We start from the raw sequence: 18274 nt of genomic DNA, 5'->3' as shown, positions 1-18274 counted from the left end.
ATTTAGGTTTATATTATGCGTATTTCCACCCTGAATTTACAGTTTAATAAACACCCTTGAACTGTAATCACTTGTGTCTGTCTTCACTGTTGTCACCAGGAGTTCCTTACATCACCGAGGGGATTGGCTAAAAAGGATCAATAACCACGAGAATTCTAGGATAGCATTGAGAAGGAGCTAGAATTGTATACTTTGGGTCATTTTGGGCAATCATATGCCCTTTCCCAATTTCCTTGGATTCTAGTTTGATTGACGTTTCCCTCCTGCCTATTGAAAGCTACAATGCTAGAAACCTGATTGTTTGCATATGGTACTGCTGTTTCTTGTGTGCTACTGTGCCTATAAGTGGTGAGTGGTTCACCCTGTGCCATGTAGGGATAGAACAAGGATAATTCAAAGCCAAGGTCATACAGGACGTTTGCATTGTTACACACACTTTCAGCAACTAATGGGGAAGCAATAGTTGCTAACGCTCAATTTGTATGGGTGTAATATTTGGGCAACTGTAGGCGCTCAATGTCCCCAAAGAAATAATAGTTAGGTCCATTGTGAAGTGCAATAGATCCAATAAGCAATATCTATTTTAAAAAGTACTAATCTCTGAGTTTTCAATCTCCGCCATTTTTATTTGTTTGGAAAATATCTGAGCAGGATTCCTAACCAGAGCAGCTGGATGCAGCTTAGCCACTTGGGCAAACAATGGTAGAGCGACTGAGCTGGCTGATTTTGATGACCCCCCATGCTGTATTTAGTTTGTGTCTCAGGAAAAAGTGTTAGTAGCCATGCTAGCTTTTTCCCCATCTGGGCATCCTATTTCAGCAATGGGTGTTATCCCGGAACTGGGAACCCCCAAAGAATAAATTGACAGAGGGTGTTGACCTTGTAGCTGCCCGGAATTTCTTGTAGGAATCTGAGTTTCGAAATCAAAATATGAGTGTGATGATTGACTACCTTGCTCAGAAAGTGCTTGGAACTCCAAAACACATGGGGCAATATGATTTGAGGTTGCTGTAAGAACCTCAGATCCATGCAGTACTGCCCCGTTTTTGATTGTCTTTGGACAGAAGGAAAGAACCCAATTATCGAGCAGCCCCTGTAAAACAACTTCTCTCAGGATGCCATCCTCTAGATCATTTTTAACAATGAGTTTACCATCATTGAGAGCCTTCATTCGAAGTACCATAGGTTGCTCTGGATCTTTTCCTGGCATTCCCCATAGCTCAGGTGGTGTCTACATGTTTGTCCCGTCACAGAAATTGCATTAGTGTTGTTATCGTTTACCTCATCCCATTCTGATAATTGTGTTTGGGGCATTTGGTAGAGACTGCTCAACCACATAGTCGCCAGGGCTTGCTCCCTGGAGGTTGCCGGGACACTCACCATTTAACCTGTTGATGTTGGTGTAGCAAGATCTACTATTTCAAAGCAATCAGGCGAGGTGGGTACCCCCTTTCCAGAAGGGCATGTATCCAAGCTTGTGGGCATTTGATTAATTGTTTTGACGCTGTTAGCACTGCTCTTGTCGTAATGTGCTACATTCTGGCAATTTGGACTAGATGAAATGATAATATCAACTATAAGTGCCAATATGCGATTTGTTTCACATTGTTCTTCAGCTATTTCTGGAATGGGTAAAAAGAGGACATCAAGTTTGTTGGATAGGGTGTCGGATTCCAAGGAACAATGAATGACCTGCTCTCACGAGTCCAACTTGCTGTGAATCTGGTTCGTAAACTGAAAAGTCCAGCTCACCATTGGTTTACCCAAAGGAGGAATCTGATGGAGATACCAATTTTTCCAGGTTCGGATCGGCCGAAAGGTTTGTTCCAATGATGTTGTCTTGACAATTGTTTTCCAGCAGTAAGGAGTTATGTTTCGGGCGTAATCACATGTTTAGCAGAGAACCATTATTATCAATCAGAAGGAAACTATGACGAGAATCATCTGTAGCTGTGGGATTATGTTACTAGAGTTTAATGTCATTAAAATAGCTTCGAAAGCTTATTTCCAGCAAGCCCATGGTCGGGCTTATTTCCAGCATGCCGAATTCCACAGCCTTGTTTTCGAAGAACTCTGTAATTGGCTGTTGGGACATGTCCTTACAGTTCTTGGGATATTTTTACCCCTTTTTGTTGCAAGGTAACAAAGTTGCACCAGTGTTGGCATCCGCAGGACTCTGGCCACGTTTGTCAACACATGTGCCTGCACTGCGTAGACCGTCTCACCGTTTTGTCCTTTTTCATTTAGCAGTTACTGTAGTAATTATTTTTTTTAATGATTTTATATGGTTTATTCAAACTTTTAAAATATGTTCACAATAGTTTCATCAAACTTGCATTTCAACTCAATTTTCCATTACTCAGCATTTACAACAGTTTAACATTTCTAAATAGCATTCGATTTTTCACTGAACTTCTTGATTATGTCTTCCATGAGATTAGTGCAATTGTTAGTTTTCTATTTGAATCCTCAAAACATAAACCCCAGAACTCATCCGCGCTCAAGGTTTGATGTTCAGCTAGTATCTTGCCTAGCTGTTTAGTTCTTACTTCTCGCAGTGTGGTGCAAAATAGAGTCAGATGTTTTATGGATTCCACTTGACTGTTGCATAAGCGACATTTATTGTCTTTGATTATATTCTTGTCCCAGTACGCTAGTACTTCTTTTGTTTTGAAAGCGTTCAAGCGGAATTTCACAAATGATGTTTGTTTAGAAATATTTCCAAATATTTCTGGATCTCATTGAGTTTTTTTGCTTCCGGAGGGACCAAGAGCATTTGTTTTTGTTTGAGTCTCAGCTCCCCTGTTTCATACCAGTCCTGTTGCCAAAGGTTTTTCTTGGCTTTGTTTGGATTCAAGTGGAGCATTTCGATGTCTAAATCATAGTGCTCCATCACTTTCTCACAATGTAACGACCACTGGGCCAACATGTTGGTTTTATTTTGACCACCTAAGTGCTGTAAGATCTCAAATTGAGGGGGTGTCGGCTTAATGGTTATCTTACGATAGAGCGTTCACATATTCCAGGCAACGTTGGTGCTTATAGATGTCAGGTTTAATTCATGCCTTATGCACACTGTTGGTACCCCTTTCGGTAGCCACAACACCTTCGACCAAAAAGATGTTTTCCAGTGTATTCCAGATTGTATCAGGGCGCCCCAAGGCACAGTCTGCACCATGCAGCAAAGCAGGCACCATCTTTTGTTTGTAGAATCGAATCGCTGGCAACAGAGAACATTTTCCATATTTTTTTGCAAAATTGCTGCCTGTACTGCTAGTTGGCGACATTTGGCTTTAATGCTTATCACCTAGCACATATCGTTTCTGCTAGAGCTGATTAGCATTCCCAAGTATCTGGTGTTAAAGACAGACTTTTTTTGCCAAAGGAATTATGTTTAGATAAATCTTGAAGGGACAGGATTTCAGATTTCTTGGTGTTAATACTTAGCCCATTCTTGACAACGTATTGTTCAGTGAGGTTTAGCTTCCTCTGTAACCCTATTGGGGTGGAGTCTAACAGAACCAAATCATCACATATACAATCCAGCTTATTTCTTTGTCACCAATTTTTGGATTAAATGCAGCAAGGTTGCCAACGTCGTCCCCTATATCAGATAAAAAAAGGGTTGAACACAATGGCAGCCAATGAGCATCCTTATTTTACTCCACAATGTGTGTTAATTGGGTTAGACAAGGTGCCAGTTTGATCCTACTGTAGTTATATGGTTAGGATGGTGGTGTGCGAAATGAGGATGAATTTCAGCGACTCATGTTTGGGTCTGAGGTTCAAGTTCGTATCCCGTTTCACTAAGATGCATACTATGGAGGTAACGCCCAAACCACCTCTCCGGAATAGTTAATCAAGGAGGCCCAATTTGCCTATTTGAGCTTCCAAAATCATCCCGGCATAAAGAAAGGCATAATACATAAGCCAAAGAAACCAGTAATATGTCTCTACGTGAAGGGCCACACACACAGTCTATTATTTTTTTGTATTATTAAATCATCACATTTATTTCAAAAGCTACAACAGAAAAAAATAATTTCTATCTCCAAGACAAGGAGTGATCCCCCATCTTTTCAAGTCATACGACTAGCAGTGGATAGCCCCACCTTTCAGGTCACTAGATTAGGGGAGAGTTTATGATTATAAAAGATATGGCACATAGATAGGAGATGTATTGATAATATTAAACAAATATGATGTCTGGCTGGCTGGCTCGAGTGGCACCAACATAAGGGCTTAATTTCCATAGATGGTGCAAAGAGGATCCCCATACTACGGAGAGGAGCAGTCCATATGGGAACCTGGTCCTAGAACAGCTTGTAGACATTGCTAATAGAGGAAACCTAAACTGAGAGAGTCCAGCCGGATCCAAAAAAAGAAAGCTACTATTGAATGTTATACTTAACCACCAAAGTAAATACAAATTGCTCCATAGTCTTGTCAGGGTAACTTTCTGGGAGCAAAGGTGGCCTGGCAAGAACCACGGGACAGCTGATTTTAAAGAGGCACAGAAGTTGCAGTGTAAGATAAACATGTACTGTGTTTTTCCACTGTTGATATGTGTAAATTTAGAATTTTATTTCTATTAACCCCGTAACTGCCAGGCTATTATGCAAGTCTATGCAAAAAGTATGAGCATATTCGTCCTTTGCACTTGATTGTCTTTTTGCATTGACAGTGCAATGTAAAACTGGCAGCATTTTGTGCACTTTCACCACCGTTTTGTTTTTGTCAAATTACACAGTTATAATATAATTCCTGGGTTACTACTATAGTCAGGGGCTCAGGTCAGAAATTTGTTGTGAACCCTTATTGCGTGTCAGAAATTCATTAATAATAGTTCCAATGGGAGCCTAGTCATTAATTAGACACTTACAAATGAACTAGCCTTAAATTATGTATTTCTATTTACAGAAAATAGTGTAAAGTATAAAACCCATTCAAAAGCTTTTCCTGAAATGCACAAATGAATATCTTTGTATAGTCAAAGGGGAAGGGTACATGTATCTATTCAATCAAAACAAGATACATTCTCTTCCATTAATTGTATAGGCATACATGAAGAGTCCAGGGCCACCCATCCATGGGGGAACAGGAAAGAAAATAATTACAGGTTATAGTCAGGCCAGATGGCTTAAGACCACTTCCAAATGACTATGCAAACACAGTAAATTGTCATCAGGTATGCAGTAATAGCACCGAGCCTTGCTTCAAAGAGCTATGATATGATATGGCATTTATAAAGCGCCTATACACAAGCGTTTCAGGGCGCAACAAGGCATGGGAGGGGAAACAGAAGGAAGATAGAGACAAGGATCTTACTAGGCCAGGTGAGAATTTAGATCATGCAAGTGCAGGGTAGGGGGAGGGGGAAAGTGCGGGGGGAGAAAAGGGGAGGGGGAAGTGCAGTACATAAGATAAACAGTGAAATAAATAAAAACAATAAATAAATAAAACAATAAATAATATCACATGCTTTATTTTACAGCAACTCATAAACTCAATGCATTAGTCTGAAGGAATGTCAACTGAGTAGGTCACAGGCGCTCAAGTGCATTAGTTGAGGTTAAACGTCACTGAAGATATGCACAACCAAGATACTTTACTGTGAATAGTGTTGACTCAGAGAAAGAATATTTATTCAACGTGTTGTTTCTGCCGTTTGAGGAGAATTACTATAAGTGCACAGCAGAGCAAACTCTATGCATTCACTTGAACAATAAAATGCATTACAATTTGCAAAATTTAAATTAAGTCCTGCATTGTCAGGAAGGCTCTGATTGAATTAAGCTTGTGGTATATTGTAGAAAAAGGCAAGCTATATCAGAATATTGAAACAGTACTATATGTTGTCATTTGGAAATGGCTTTGAAATGGCAAAAACGCAAAATGTAGTCACAAAAGTGTCCAAATTCATTGTTTCAACATATCAAACCTTTCACCATCATTGAGCTGAAACTAAAAATCACAATGGCACCGATGAGCCAGAAGTTACAGCATACAACAAATGAGCTTTTCTTTACAAAGAGCAGCAGCCCCTCCTTTTTGGTCATGTGGCTGGGAAACCATACCTCTATTCTCAGGGTAGGGGTGGAGTAAAGGCCTAGAAGAAGAGGCATCTGAATTCTGGAATATTGAGTGAGCAAGAGCCAGAAGGAGAACAATGTGGAGATTGGAGATAAAAAGGACTGATTCCACCCATAAGGTGAAGACTCGTGTGTTGAAAGAGGGAATCCAGAGCAGCCCATAGATAGATGCCACATGTGCACAGGAGAATTAACTTCCAAGGCAGCCACCTAAATTTAAGGTTTTTGCTGAAATGGTGATGCCTGCTTGGGTCCTTGACCAACTGAAAGTGTATAGCACATACCAATATGTGTCCAATGTACCAACTTTAAGGTTCTTTAATTCACAGATATCCCCAATAGGAATTGAGATTGACTATATTCATGTCCAACCAGGACTCACACAAGTGTAACCTTCCCGCAAGAGACATACAATATAATGAGTCCATTATGGGGGTTTATTGCTTAATTCTGGGATTAAACATTAAACAATAGCACTACCCTTATGCAGGAGCTTTCCAGGAAATGACTTGCTGCTTTCCATTATCTACAACTGGCTCTCACCAAATACTCTCCCTCCAGATCTTTACATTCATCTGGCTCCACCTCTCTGCATGTCAAGCGTTTCTCAAAACAGCGAGCTGCCGGGCGATCTCTTTCCTTGGCTAGCTCCCCTCCTTTGGAACAGCCTCCCCCTTCCTCTACATCTTGAGCCGGACATACTCATATTCCGAAAGGTCCACAAGACTTTCCTTTTCACCTCTTCCTTTCCCCTCTCACATCCTTGCTAAACACCTCAGTCACTGAGATTGGTGACCAGGGCCTCGTGTATCCTTCTGAGTTATGCCCCCCACCCAATCACCTCTAGCCTCCCCCCAATCCCAGCAGTTGGCTTTGGGCGCCCACAGGCATGTGCTGTCTCACAGGTGTGCACTTACTATTGGCAGTTGACCACACTCACCAAGTGATCTCTGCCAAGCACTTAACAAATGCTTCTCTCATCCCTTCTCCCTCTCTGCACTTACAAATTCTGAATGCTCAAAGGCCTAGTAGGTACGCATCTTTCTTTCTCTTCATTGCTAGTATATTTGCCTTTCATTCCCACATTCCCTCCTTGCTGCCCTGTGGGCACTTTGAAACACAATTTACTTGATGTATAAACGCCTTACAAATGCACAATAAAATACAAATAAAATAAAGCTATACATGCACTGATGCTAAAGAATAGACTAGTAGCACAGAGAATCTCATGCCGCCAGGAGACTGCCACGCTAAACTGTATCCAAGCAATGATGCAGAAACACTGATTATATACTAGAGATTTTGCTGATTTCATAAGACAGGCAGTCAAAAACTAAACACGAATAGCACATGATTACATATTACCTGAACATTACAGAATGAAGTACAATAAATATAGACGTATCTTACCACCTCTCTAATACCCTTCTTCTTTCTCCTCTCCTTTCCCCCACTTAACAGGTTTCTTCAGAACAAGGGCAATGGATTACTGTATATTGATTTTCTAATTATACATGAGGAGTGTAAACAATAAATAAGTGTAACAAATATGATGATATGTTAACAACATATGGATAACTGTAATCTTTGTGACAGATTAAGATCAACTAATGGTTGTTAACATTTAAGACTGTGAAGTAACAATGTCAGGATGGATAAACAATCAATGGAATATTGAGGACACTGTAACTAACTAAGAACACCCAGTTTGATAATGAGATCAAAGACATAAAAACCTGTACTTCCAGACAGGCTAATTGGTTTTTAATTGTTCAGATTTTTGTCATGCCTTGAAAAAGCCCGCTCACGAGAGAAACATTAGCATGTGCCGCCATTTAGATGATGTTGGATTAGGAAGGTTAAGATTAGCCTAGGATTATTTACGACTGTATTTATGTACCTAAAGACTAACGCTTTTTACTAATAAATCCTTTTTGTCTATATATGTTTGAATTGAGTCCAATTAATACTGGCAAAAATATGTACCTAACTATGCTGCATTTACATATTCTCTTTTGGACTAAGTGAATATCAGTCACAGTTAGGCATCTGCAGGCAAGACCTTTTTATATTATATATTGGACCTGTTATAATGGATTACTGTTTGAGTGGCGCACAGACATATTATTCACTCAACCATTCAACCTACTTCCATTACATCAATGCAATCACACTTGATTTGTTGACTCCATTCATTATAGGCATTGTGACAAGCAGGATTTCTATTGATTGGCCATTTACTCACCAATCTTGGACACTTTGATGAGACCTCAAGATATAAGAGACACATAGGGTAGCGGGCGAGAGAAGTGTGGCCTATCTATTCCTTTGTATTTGGCCTTGTATATCACCTTTTGTGTTTGTGTGTCATATTAGAGAGTTCAACAGGTGTCTTGTCTGTACTTGTCTCATAATGAATAGACAGTATTGTTCATGTCTTGATCACATTCTGTTTTCACCTTGTCCTGCCAAAATCGAATTTAGTTGTGCCCATTTGCTGCATTCTGTTTTTCACTTTGTCCTGCTGATATCAAATCTAGCTTTGCCTGTGGCTGCTTGGTGTCTTCCTTAGCTGTGGGCACCACGCTCCTGTCTCCCCCCCTCACATGTGCCCCTCACCCTGCCCCCCCTCCTCCATGTGCCTCAGACTGGTAAGTTTCCCCCCCTTACCCCCGTAGCCAATTATGTCGCCATCTATCTCTCCTATCTTGTCTAACTGTTTCACTATCTCCTATCCCTCTCCTATCACTAAATCTGGCTGAATGAAACTTAAGAAGGTCATACTGGGCTCCAACCCAGGCCTTCCTATTGCAGACACCTGTGGTATGGCTTCCGCCAGAGAGACTCTCACAGACATTCTCTTTTTCTTTAATGCACCTGACCTATGAACTTGCTATATGGTTGGCTTTCTCTTTCCTATCGACTCTTCTCACATTAATGTTGGCACTCAATGGGAGGTTCTACTTGACCTCTTTGCCATTTCCAAAGTCATCATCAATGTCTATTTCAATGGAACCATCATGGTTCAGGGTCCTCAACCCAACCTTCTTTTCTTTGACAAGCTCCTCCCTCGCCTCTCTTACCTCACCTTTCACTCTGGCCAGTCTCCCCTTCCATGTATGCCTCCCTCCTCCTCTGCACTGGCTCACTTGCCCACTGTGCCTTCCTCCTATGAACTGGCACACATGCCTTGCCTCACTGTCCTGGCTCCATTGTCAGACTTGGTCCCTCTGTCATCCTTCACTATCACTCTGGTCCACCCGCCACCCTCGGGGGGGACCACCATCCTCTGTGCCCCCCATGGAAGACCCTCAAAGATGGCAAGCTGCTCCACATTGCCACACTCAACACTCGCTCTGCTGTCAAACCCTTGTCTCAAATTAGGAACCTCCTTGAACTCATGGTTCCTTGATTTACTCACCATCACAGACATCGTTCAAGAATAGCTTTTCACGAGCTTCGACACACTCCTCCCCAAAGGCTACAAAATGTTCTCTGTGCCTAGGCCAAAGAAGACATGGGGGGGAGCTGATCTTCCCTGAATGGATACCTGTGTCCATCATCCCAACTCAGGCCTACTCCTCCTTCGAGTGCCTAGTCTGCAGGCGCTCACTCTCTCCTAAATCTTCTCTCCTTTTGGCCACCTTCTATTGGCCACCAAGGCAGTCCACTCTCTTCCTCTCAGAATGGGATGACCTGGCCTCCTCTCTACTTTCCTCCTCCTCTCAACTCCTCCTGATGGGTGATTTCAACATTCATCTGTGCCCTCCTGACTCCTCAGACCTTTCCGCAAACCTATGTGAATCTCTTCCCCTCTCTATCCTATCCTCTGGCTTTACGCACACCGCGGGCCACACTTTGGATGCTCTTATCTACTGACATTCCTCTCGCTATCCCTCTCTATCCCTCTAACTACCTCTCTTTCATGGACTGACCACTCTCTTCTCTCAACACACCTGAAGCTCTCCTCACCTCTTGCAGCGATACACCCAGCACAGCCACTCAGCTTCAAAGTCACCAGACCCATGAACAAAGTTACAGTGGCTGCCTACTCCCCTCCTCCCATCCCTGCCGCCACTGACTCCCACCCTGACACAGCCCTCGCTAACTTCAATCTCTCTATCTCCAACACTCTTGATACTCTTGCCCCTGTTATGAGGGTCCGCCAGAAGGCTTCCAAAAAGTGCAACTCTTGGTACGACTTTGATCTGGCTGCCCTTAAACGCAAGTGTAGGGCATCTGAGCGGAAATGGAACTCATCAGGTGGACCATCTGATAAACTGGCCCGTCACCTCCTTCAAAGTCAATATCGACTCTGCATACAAACCAAGAAAAGAGTCTTTATTAAAGCCTGCATCTCTGCGGCATCAGGCAACATGTCTGAACTTTTCAAAGTCTTCAAAAAACTGGCCAACATTGCAGCAGCCTCTTCTTCTGTCACGCCCACCCAGGACCTTTGCACAGCCCTGGCTGCACACTTCATCACAAAAACCAAAGACATCCTTTCCTCTCTTTCCTTTCCTCACACCACAGAATTCACCAACACTGCAGACTCCCTTGGCCCCCCTCCCCTTTCCCTCTCCTCTCTCTCACCTGTCACACCCAATGAGGTCACTAGACAAGTCTGGTCTATGAAGGCCTCATCCAAACAGGTGGACCACTGCCCCTCCAAAACCATTAAGGACAATATTGACTCCCTCACCCCAGCCTTGGCTGATCTCTGCAATCTCTCCTTTTCCACTGGAATCTTTCTAACCTCTCTTAAGCACTCCCTTGTGCACCCTCTGCTCAAGAAACCCTCTGCCAACACCTCCATTCTGGAAAACTACTGCCCAATCTCTATTACTCCTTTCCTGGGCAACCTCCTGGAGAAACTGGCTATCTCTCAACTGACCCTCCAAACTGAATCTATTGGTTGCTTCAATGACCATCAGCCTGGCTTTAGAGCATCCAGAGGCACAGAAACTGCTCTTCTGAAAACTTGTGAAGACCTACTCTCAAACCTTGACACTAACACTCCCTCTGTCCTCATTCTCCTTGATCTCACCTCTGCCTATGACATGGTAAACCTCAACATCATGATCGCACGTCTCTGTGACACCTTTGGAATCACAGGTCAGGCTCTGGCGTGGTTATCCTCCTTTCTCTCTGACCGCCATCCTAGTTGGAACTCTGAGCCTTTCTCTCAACTATTGCTCCCTCATTCTGCAGCGTTCCCCAGGGATCAAACCTATCCCCCTGGTTCTTCAATGTCTATATGGCTACCTTGGCATGTGTGATTGCCACTTTCACCTCTAACTTCCAATGTTATGCAGATGACACACAACTATCTTTCAGGCTACTCTCAGCTGCATCCTCCTCCTCACTCATATCTGATTGTCTGCTATTCAGTGATGGTGTGCTGCAAATGACCTCTGCCTCAACACCAGTAAGACTGAGATCGTTCGCATTGGGACCCCTACTCCCACCTTCCCGGTTTAACTCTGGCTGGCTTCCATTGGCCCTGTACCTGCACACTCCTCCAAGGCCAAAAACCTTGGGGTAATTTTTGACTCCACTCTCTCTTTGTCCTCTCACATTTCAGACATATCAAAAAAGTATAACTATCAGTTACACATCCTCAGAGGCACTCTACCTCTTCACACTTTTCCCCAGTGGCTCACTGTCCCCAGAGCCCTGGTCATCTTCAGGTTGAACTTTTGCAACAGCCTCTTCTTCAACCTCCCTGCTTCTGCCCTGCGCCATCTGCAACTCATCAAGACCAGAACCGCAAGACTTATCTCTCTGGCACTGAAATCCCTTCACTGGCTCCCTGTGGCTGCAAGCATCAAATTCAAGACCCTTTGCATTGCCCACAAGGCTTTCTGGGGCCTGGGACCAGCCTACCTGCAACGTTGCCTACCTAAATACTGTCCGTAACGAGCCCTCTGCTCATCTACCTCCAACCTTCTGCGATTTAGCCGGTCCTCTAAGTAGAGATTTGAAGGGAGATCCTTATCCTCAGAAGGTGCCTCCCTCGAGAACATCCTCCCTGCCACCCTCTGTTTTAAGCCTGATTTTCTTAAGTTCCAGAAACTCCTCAAGACCATCCTCTTCTTCTCCTCCTTCTCTCTCCCTCTACAGTGCTAATCTAGCTCCATTCTTTTTCCTTCCCTCCCTCCTATTCCTTACAGCTTGCCGACTGGCCGCCTGGTGTACCTCAGAGTCTCACAGGTCCCCGGCACCCCCGCCAGTCTTCTCTGCAACATACTTAGAATTAACCCTAGAGATTGGCTCTCTCTTCACTTACCTCAGTACCCACTGACTGGGTGCACTTGGACCTCTCCCTCCCTTGACCGTCTGCGCACTTGCACAATCCAAATGCACCTTTGTCTGAAGATTCAATGTCTGTTCTCCCTTGTCTTCCCCCCTTAATGTGCACTTGGTTAAACTGCAGAAACGTTGTCAGGCATATTTGCTGTATCTCAACTATTAAATGTATTATATTCACTTACTCTGCCTGTGCAGACTATTATCATCTCCAAATTTCACGCGCTCTGAGTAACTGTTGTTTTTTCCCATGTTCCCACACTCCTTGGACCGCTTTGAAACACTTGCCTGTATATAGGCGCTTTATAAATAAACAATACCATACCATACATGCTACGGGACCATGTTGGAAAATACATTTCTTCCTATTTACTGATTTTTTTGCTAATTCTAACATGCTTGTTGTACTCTTTGTGACCACTTGAGATGCCCCTCATCTATCCGGGATACCGTATTTTAGGATACTAATCTCCTGCACATGGGCATCAATAGCTAGGTGTGCTCTTATTGAACTTTAATTAGCTTGGGAGTCCTGGGAACTGTTATCTTGTCCCTCCGTTCTGCACATTCATTACTCCCTTTCGTGTATCTGTACTTGGTGCTTGCTACAAACTACTTTCTGGGCAGCTTCAAAGCTTCCAAAATAAATGTTTTTATGAATTCAATATCTTGTCTGAGGCTTTGCTAACTCCTAGGCCTGCTGCGGCCTCCAATGCTAGAAAAAATGCTGTACTTCTGCGATTTTCACCTCAATATTGGTGAGCTTTATTCGTGTCTGTTCATGTTACATTCACCTTGTGCATCTGCATATGTTACCCCCCAATGCCTGCTGCATCTATCCTGCCTATAATTCTATCTTCCCTATCAGTGTATTGAGTCTCTCTCTTCGTATTATGGAATCCTACTCTCTGCTATGCTATATACAGCACACTTTCTACTAACTATAATCCCTACTAGTGTCACACACAGGGGCGTTGCTAGGGGGGGCTATGGGGGTTATAGCCCCTGATCTTTTGGTTGTAGCCCCGGATAGAATCTCAGGAGCTACAGCCAAAAGACTAGCTAGCCCCCAGTCCCAACAGTTCTGACATCAGCTTAGCCCCAGGTCTTTTCCAGACCTAGCAACCTAATTCCTTATGGCAGAGGCATGTACATTGACTATTTAAAGTATTGTTTCTTGTATCCTGCCTTGGTTTGGCTCGTCTCTCAACCCTAGATTCATGGGTCGGTAGGGTTGCCTCCGCTGAAATTGTTTCTCATCTGTATGATAAGGGTGAGGAGTAGGGGCAGGAATTGGTACTTGCATATTCATCTGTGTTGGTAACATAGGTGATACCTGCATATTCATCTGGCCCTGTTACATGTTCATTATGGTGCAATAAGCACTTTGCAGCACAGCAACCTTAATCGGGGTAGAACAAGTTAAATATGGTTTGACTTCTGAAAACTGTGGTTTTTGCTATCAATGTGATTGGTGCAATTTTTGGAGTCATTGGGATAGATGAAATCCTTACTTTCACATGTCAGTATGCTCTCAAATTACCAGTCATTTCATTGTTAAAGTTGGGGAAGTTGAAGTAAAGTCAATTTTATCAAACAATATGAATTTCCTCAAATGTTTTGAGCAATTTAATGTTACATTCATATAGTTATTTCCATCTCTGTCCCATGCAAGTAATTAGCCAAGCTAATAGAATTATCTTCATTTAACATATAATAAATAAAATACATCATTTCCAACATATGCGTCAAACATTTCTGTTTCCGAGTCTCAAAAATATCTCCAGTCAATTGGATTCATTTAGCATCAACTCCTCTTTTTGACTGATTGGGTTAACATAGAGCTTGTATGTATAGTGCATCAAGCTGGATTACTACCATTTCTAAGCTCTGAAATAATATGTTCTACTATTACTACATTTCAAATAACTCAATGTATCACCATTTAAATGTAGATTGATATGGCCAATTTATGAGCATGAATACATCATATTTTTGTGTTATTTTAATGTGATATTTAAATGACTTACCGATCCAGTGGATTGTTGTAAAGCAAATGCCAACATAACAGTCACTGTTGCCAGCATGGCCATTCCTGAAAAGAGAAGAGATCAATTTCATATGTTGTAATTTAATTAATGCTGCTTTCAAAGTAACGTGCAATAATTGGGTTAAAATGCCTTTAAGCAATTTACAAGAGAATTATCCACATGGTTCTCCACTTTGGAAACCGACTTTGCAAAACCTGCTGATGGGAAGGCCTGGCAAGGCTGTAATTGCTTCCTAGCCCATGGGGAGAGATTTGAGAGAATTAAGAGAATCCAAGTCTTTCTCCAAGGTCTTCGGGCCACTACAGCCTGGGTTAACATCATCTCCTGACATTAACGCCACTAGCACCCGACGGAACATCTGGGATGCTAAAGGGATTTTTTAAGTCGGAAAACTGCTTTGTTCGATCGTGAGTTGAAAATTGAAGATGAAAAACATACTAACAAGATTCCCATCAGACAAATAGTAAAGGGGGTTCATGGATGTGTCCCTTTTCAATTGCCCTGGTGGCATGCAAAAGAGCTCTGCAGCACCGAGGGAGTAGAAAGAAGGTGATAGGTAAATTGTCTGGATTGGGACACAGGCTTAGATGGCCTACAAAAGCCACATTACTGGCTAATCAAAAATGTACAAAATATAAAATATGATATATTTGTTTTCCAAAGAAGAACAACAATTAAGTGCAAGTGTAACAAATTATATCTTAGATAAACATGCTATCTAGTCAGAATGCATATACTTCAGGAATTAATCCTAGGCTATGAGTTTTCATCCAGTTGAAATGAAAGCAGTGCTCCGTGTGGTTCGAAGGCGTCATCGAGTAATGCAAAATGATACAAGGAGTGGGCCGACGATTGAGCCTGGGTCAAAACAATGAGTCTCACTGATTTGTGTCAATGAGTTACGCAATGCTTCAGCAGATTGAGTTGAAGTTCTGTATGAAGTCCTGGTGATTCAAGTCTTGATTTGAGATATAGAGGTCCAAAGTCATCTACACAATGTGCTAGTGCTCGAGCTGGCAAGTGACAACTTCTGCTGGGTGGAAGCAAAGCAAAGGTTCACATTTTGAAGGTGAATGCTAAAGGCAGCACCACATTTTCTGATGGTTCAAAAGTGTTGCACAAGGAATTAATTAGTTTCAGGTAGTTCAAGTGACAAAACTGGAAACCAGTATGTTCTCGCTTGTCTGGATTCTGTGAGACCTAGTGCAGGGGGCCACAGGATAAGGTGGGTTCTTTACAGAGTCTGCTTTCCCAGTCGAGGGAGTTTTACTGGTTGACTGGCAGCCCTTGGCCTTCAGTAAATTAACTCCCAATGTACTCTTGGGAAGGGTGGGGGTCAGAGCTTGCCTCCTCTGTCTCAGAATCCCAGTCTTCACCTCAGGCAGGGTACCAACAAGATCAAGATGAAGTCTTTCTGATGTCCTAGAAGATCCAAATGTGATTTAATGAAGGAGTGGGGTCTCCACATTGTACAAGTAAAGGTTCATAAGGGACTGGAGTAAAGCAACTGTGATTTTAGGGGTCCAATGCCTGTCCCTGAGACAAGTGTCCTTTGCCTCCTGATTGTAGAAACAATTAAGAGAAATGGAGTCTACCTCAGGTTTATCGTGCAGAGACACCAGAATAATGAATTGCTTTATTCATGACAAGCACATGCTAATGGCATACAAGTAGCTAGCTGCTAACTTGATAAACAGCCCTACGCATATGGCATAGAATTTCGCACACACAGAGAACTCCCATGTGAACTAACCCAAAGATTGAGTTTTGAATACTTTCAAATCATCAGCAGGTAAAGCAGAAAGCGAATATCTTACAAATTATGGAACCAAATATCCAAAAATCACTATTGCCCAAGTGTGTCAGAATGTGATTAGGCAAACAAGAGAACACTGCCCGAGCTACTGAAATATTAATTTTAAATTTGTAAAAGTCAAATGAATTATCTTGTGATTGTATAGGGTGTTGGCATGTTTTCCAAAGAAGCACCTTTCTACTGCACATGAAGAAATGACACTTATGTAGATTATTTACTTTGTACCAGACAAGGATTTGTGTTTACTATATTTTAAAATAAGGACTGCATTACTGTGTATAATGTCTGTTGATGGCTTTCTTACTTATTTTTTTATTATTTTGTTAATGAATTTACAACAGTTAAAAACTCCATGCCAGGCCTGAATAGATAGTATGTGACACAGGTTTCTGTGTTCCATAAGATTTGCCTTGGTTCATCTAGTGAAAGAATGTACAGGTTGGCGTCATGAAAACCCATTAGAATCACACATACAAAGGGCCATCTGTATGAAGATCCCTGTAAAAGAAAACACAGAAAATGCAGATTGTGTGAAAGCGGTAGATGGGCAAAGGATAGGTCTTTGAGAATAAGTTCTAGGAGGGAGCCTAAAGTCACTATGTCACTATGTCCCGAAAATTTTAACCGGGCACAGGATCTCTTCACAGAACCTTAGTTGTTTGTGCTAGTTGCACAACAGTGTGATGCTGGGCTTCTTTTAACTTCAATGGTGCTCAAGATGATTTCAAAAGGGTTCGAGTTGATGTGATCTCACTGGCAGTCAGCGGCAAGTCATTTTGATGGTGCAAGCCCCTGATGTGACAAGTCAGCATTTTAGGCACCAGGATCATATCTTGCAGTGGTCCAAGCAGTGGTGGAGTCAGCAGCAAGAAGATGGCCTCTGCTAGGTTGAGTCAATATTTCCATCGGTGAGTTATGTGGCTTCCATCAGGATGATCTTGTGTGTGAGCCAGTCGATCCCACAAAGTTCCAGTCAGCAGTCAGGTTGATCGAAAAAGGTAATGACAATGGGTTGTGTAGGGTGTCTGGATGGCTCCGAATGCAAGTGGTTTGAAGATCGTGTGGAGTGTCAAAAGCAGCACCAAGTGCAGTTGATCAAGCTCAACAAAGTAACGTGGCAGAAAAATAGGATATGCGAGTAATCAGCATCTTGTAGAAGCCCTGTTATGATTTTCATATATTAATAAGATGATACAGGTAACTCCATCTCAGAAAGGGTGGCCTTTGAATCATATGCCCCTTTCCATAAGCTCCATGCAAAAATCATGGCATGCACATGTGCCCTGATACATTAGTATACTGATCTGTAGCACCTGATCTCCGGATGCACAGTGCAGGTTCAGAGGTCACAGGTTCCCTGTTTGATAGCTTCAGTGACAGCCAAGTCACTGCAGCATAGAGGCTGCATTTAAATCTGCACCTATATCCCCAAACCGCATAATTATGAGAGTTACCAACGTGGAGGCAGTTGTAACCTTTAAAATAAACCATACCTGAGTTTAGGGTTTGGCGGCTAGTATTCCTCGTAGCTAATAAAGCCACATATTTCTATAATACATGTGCTAACACTGTGAGCCCAGGCCAGCTGTGGACAGGCTGTGTGCATTCCACAAGATGGTATGTCACTGCTGCATCCAGCTGGACTGGAACCATGGGGGCGGTCTCTTTTTGATCCTTTGTGACGTTGGGTAACACCTGGAACCATGGGGGCGGTCTCTTTTTGATCCTTTGTGACGTTGGGTAACACCGGCCTCCAGAAAGACAGCCCTGCAGGAGTCCTGTCATTGAAAGGATACCCTACACAAAAGAACTGGCCTCAACCCAGACTGTTGCATACCAAGGGGCCTTTGATGCTATATGCAAGTAAAGGGAGTGGGCTTAGTGTAGACAGAGAGAGCTCAGAACAAGTGGGGAAGGTTTTTTTTTTCTCTGTACCTCTCTTTCCTACCTGTCTCTTCCACTCATACAGAAAATACCAATTGTCTCAAGGGCAGGCTTAAAGCAGG

General features: G+C 42.6%; 1 protein-coding gene across 1 annotated transcript in view; it reads right to left on the bottom strand.

Annotated features, from left to right (window-relative positions):
* LOC138453174 (cysteine-rich venom protein-like) overlaps nt 1-18274 on the bottom strand; it is a 242167-nt gene that overhangs the window by 211515 nt on the left and 12378 nt on the right. Inside the window, exon 2 of the mRNA XM_069605768.1 lies at nt 14432-14496. Coding sequence (XP_069461869.1) covers nt 14432-14496 — 65 coding nt within the window. The remainder of the gene's footprint in view (nt 1-14431; nt 14497-18274) is intronic.

This window comes from Ambystoma mexicanum, chromosome 4p, assembly GCF_040938575.1.
Source record: "Ambystoma mexicanum isolate Mex_15411 chromosome 4p, UKY_AmexF1_1, whole genome shotgun sequence".
NCBI lineage: Eukaryota > Metazoa > Chordata > Amphibia > Caudata > Ambystomatidae > Ambystoma > Ambystoma mexicanum.
This window is presented reverse-complemented; position numbering and strand designations above follow the sequence as displayed.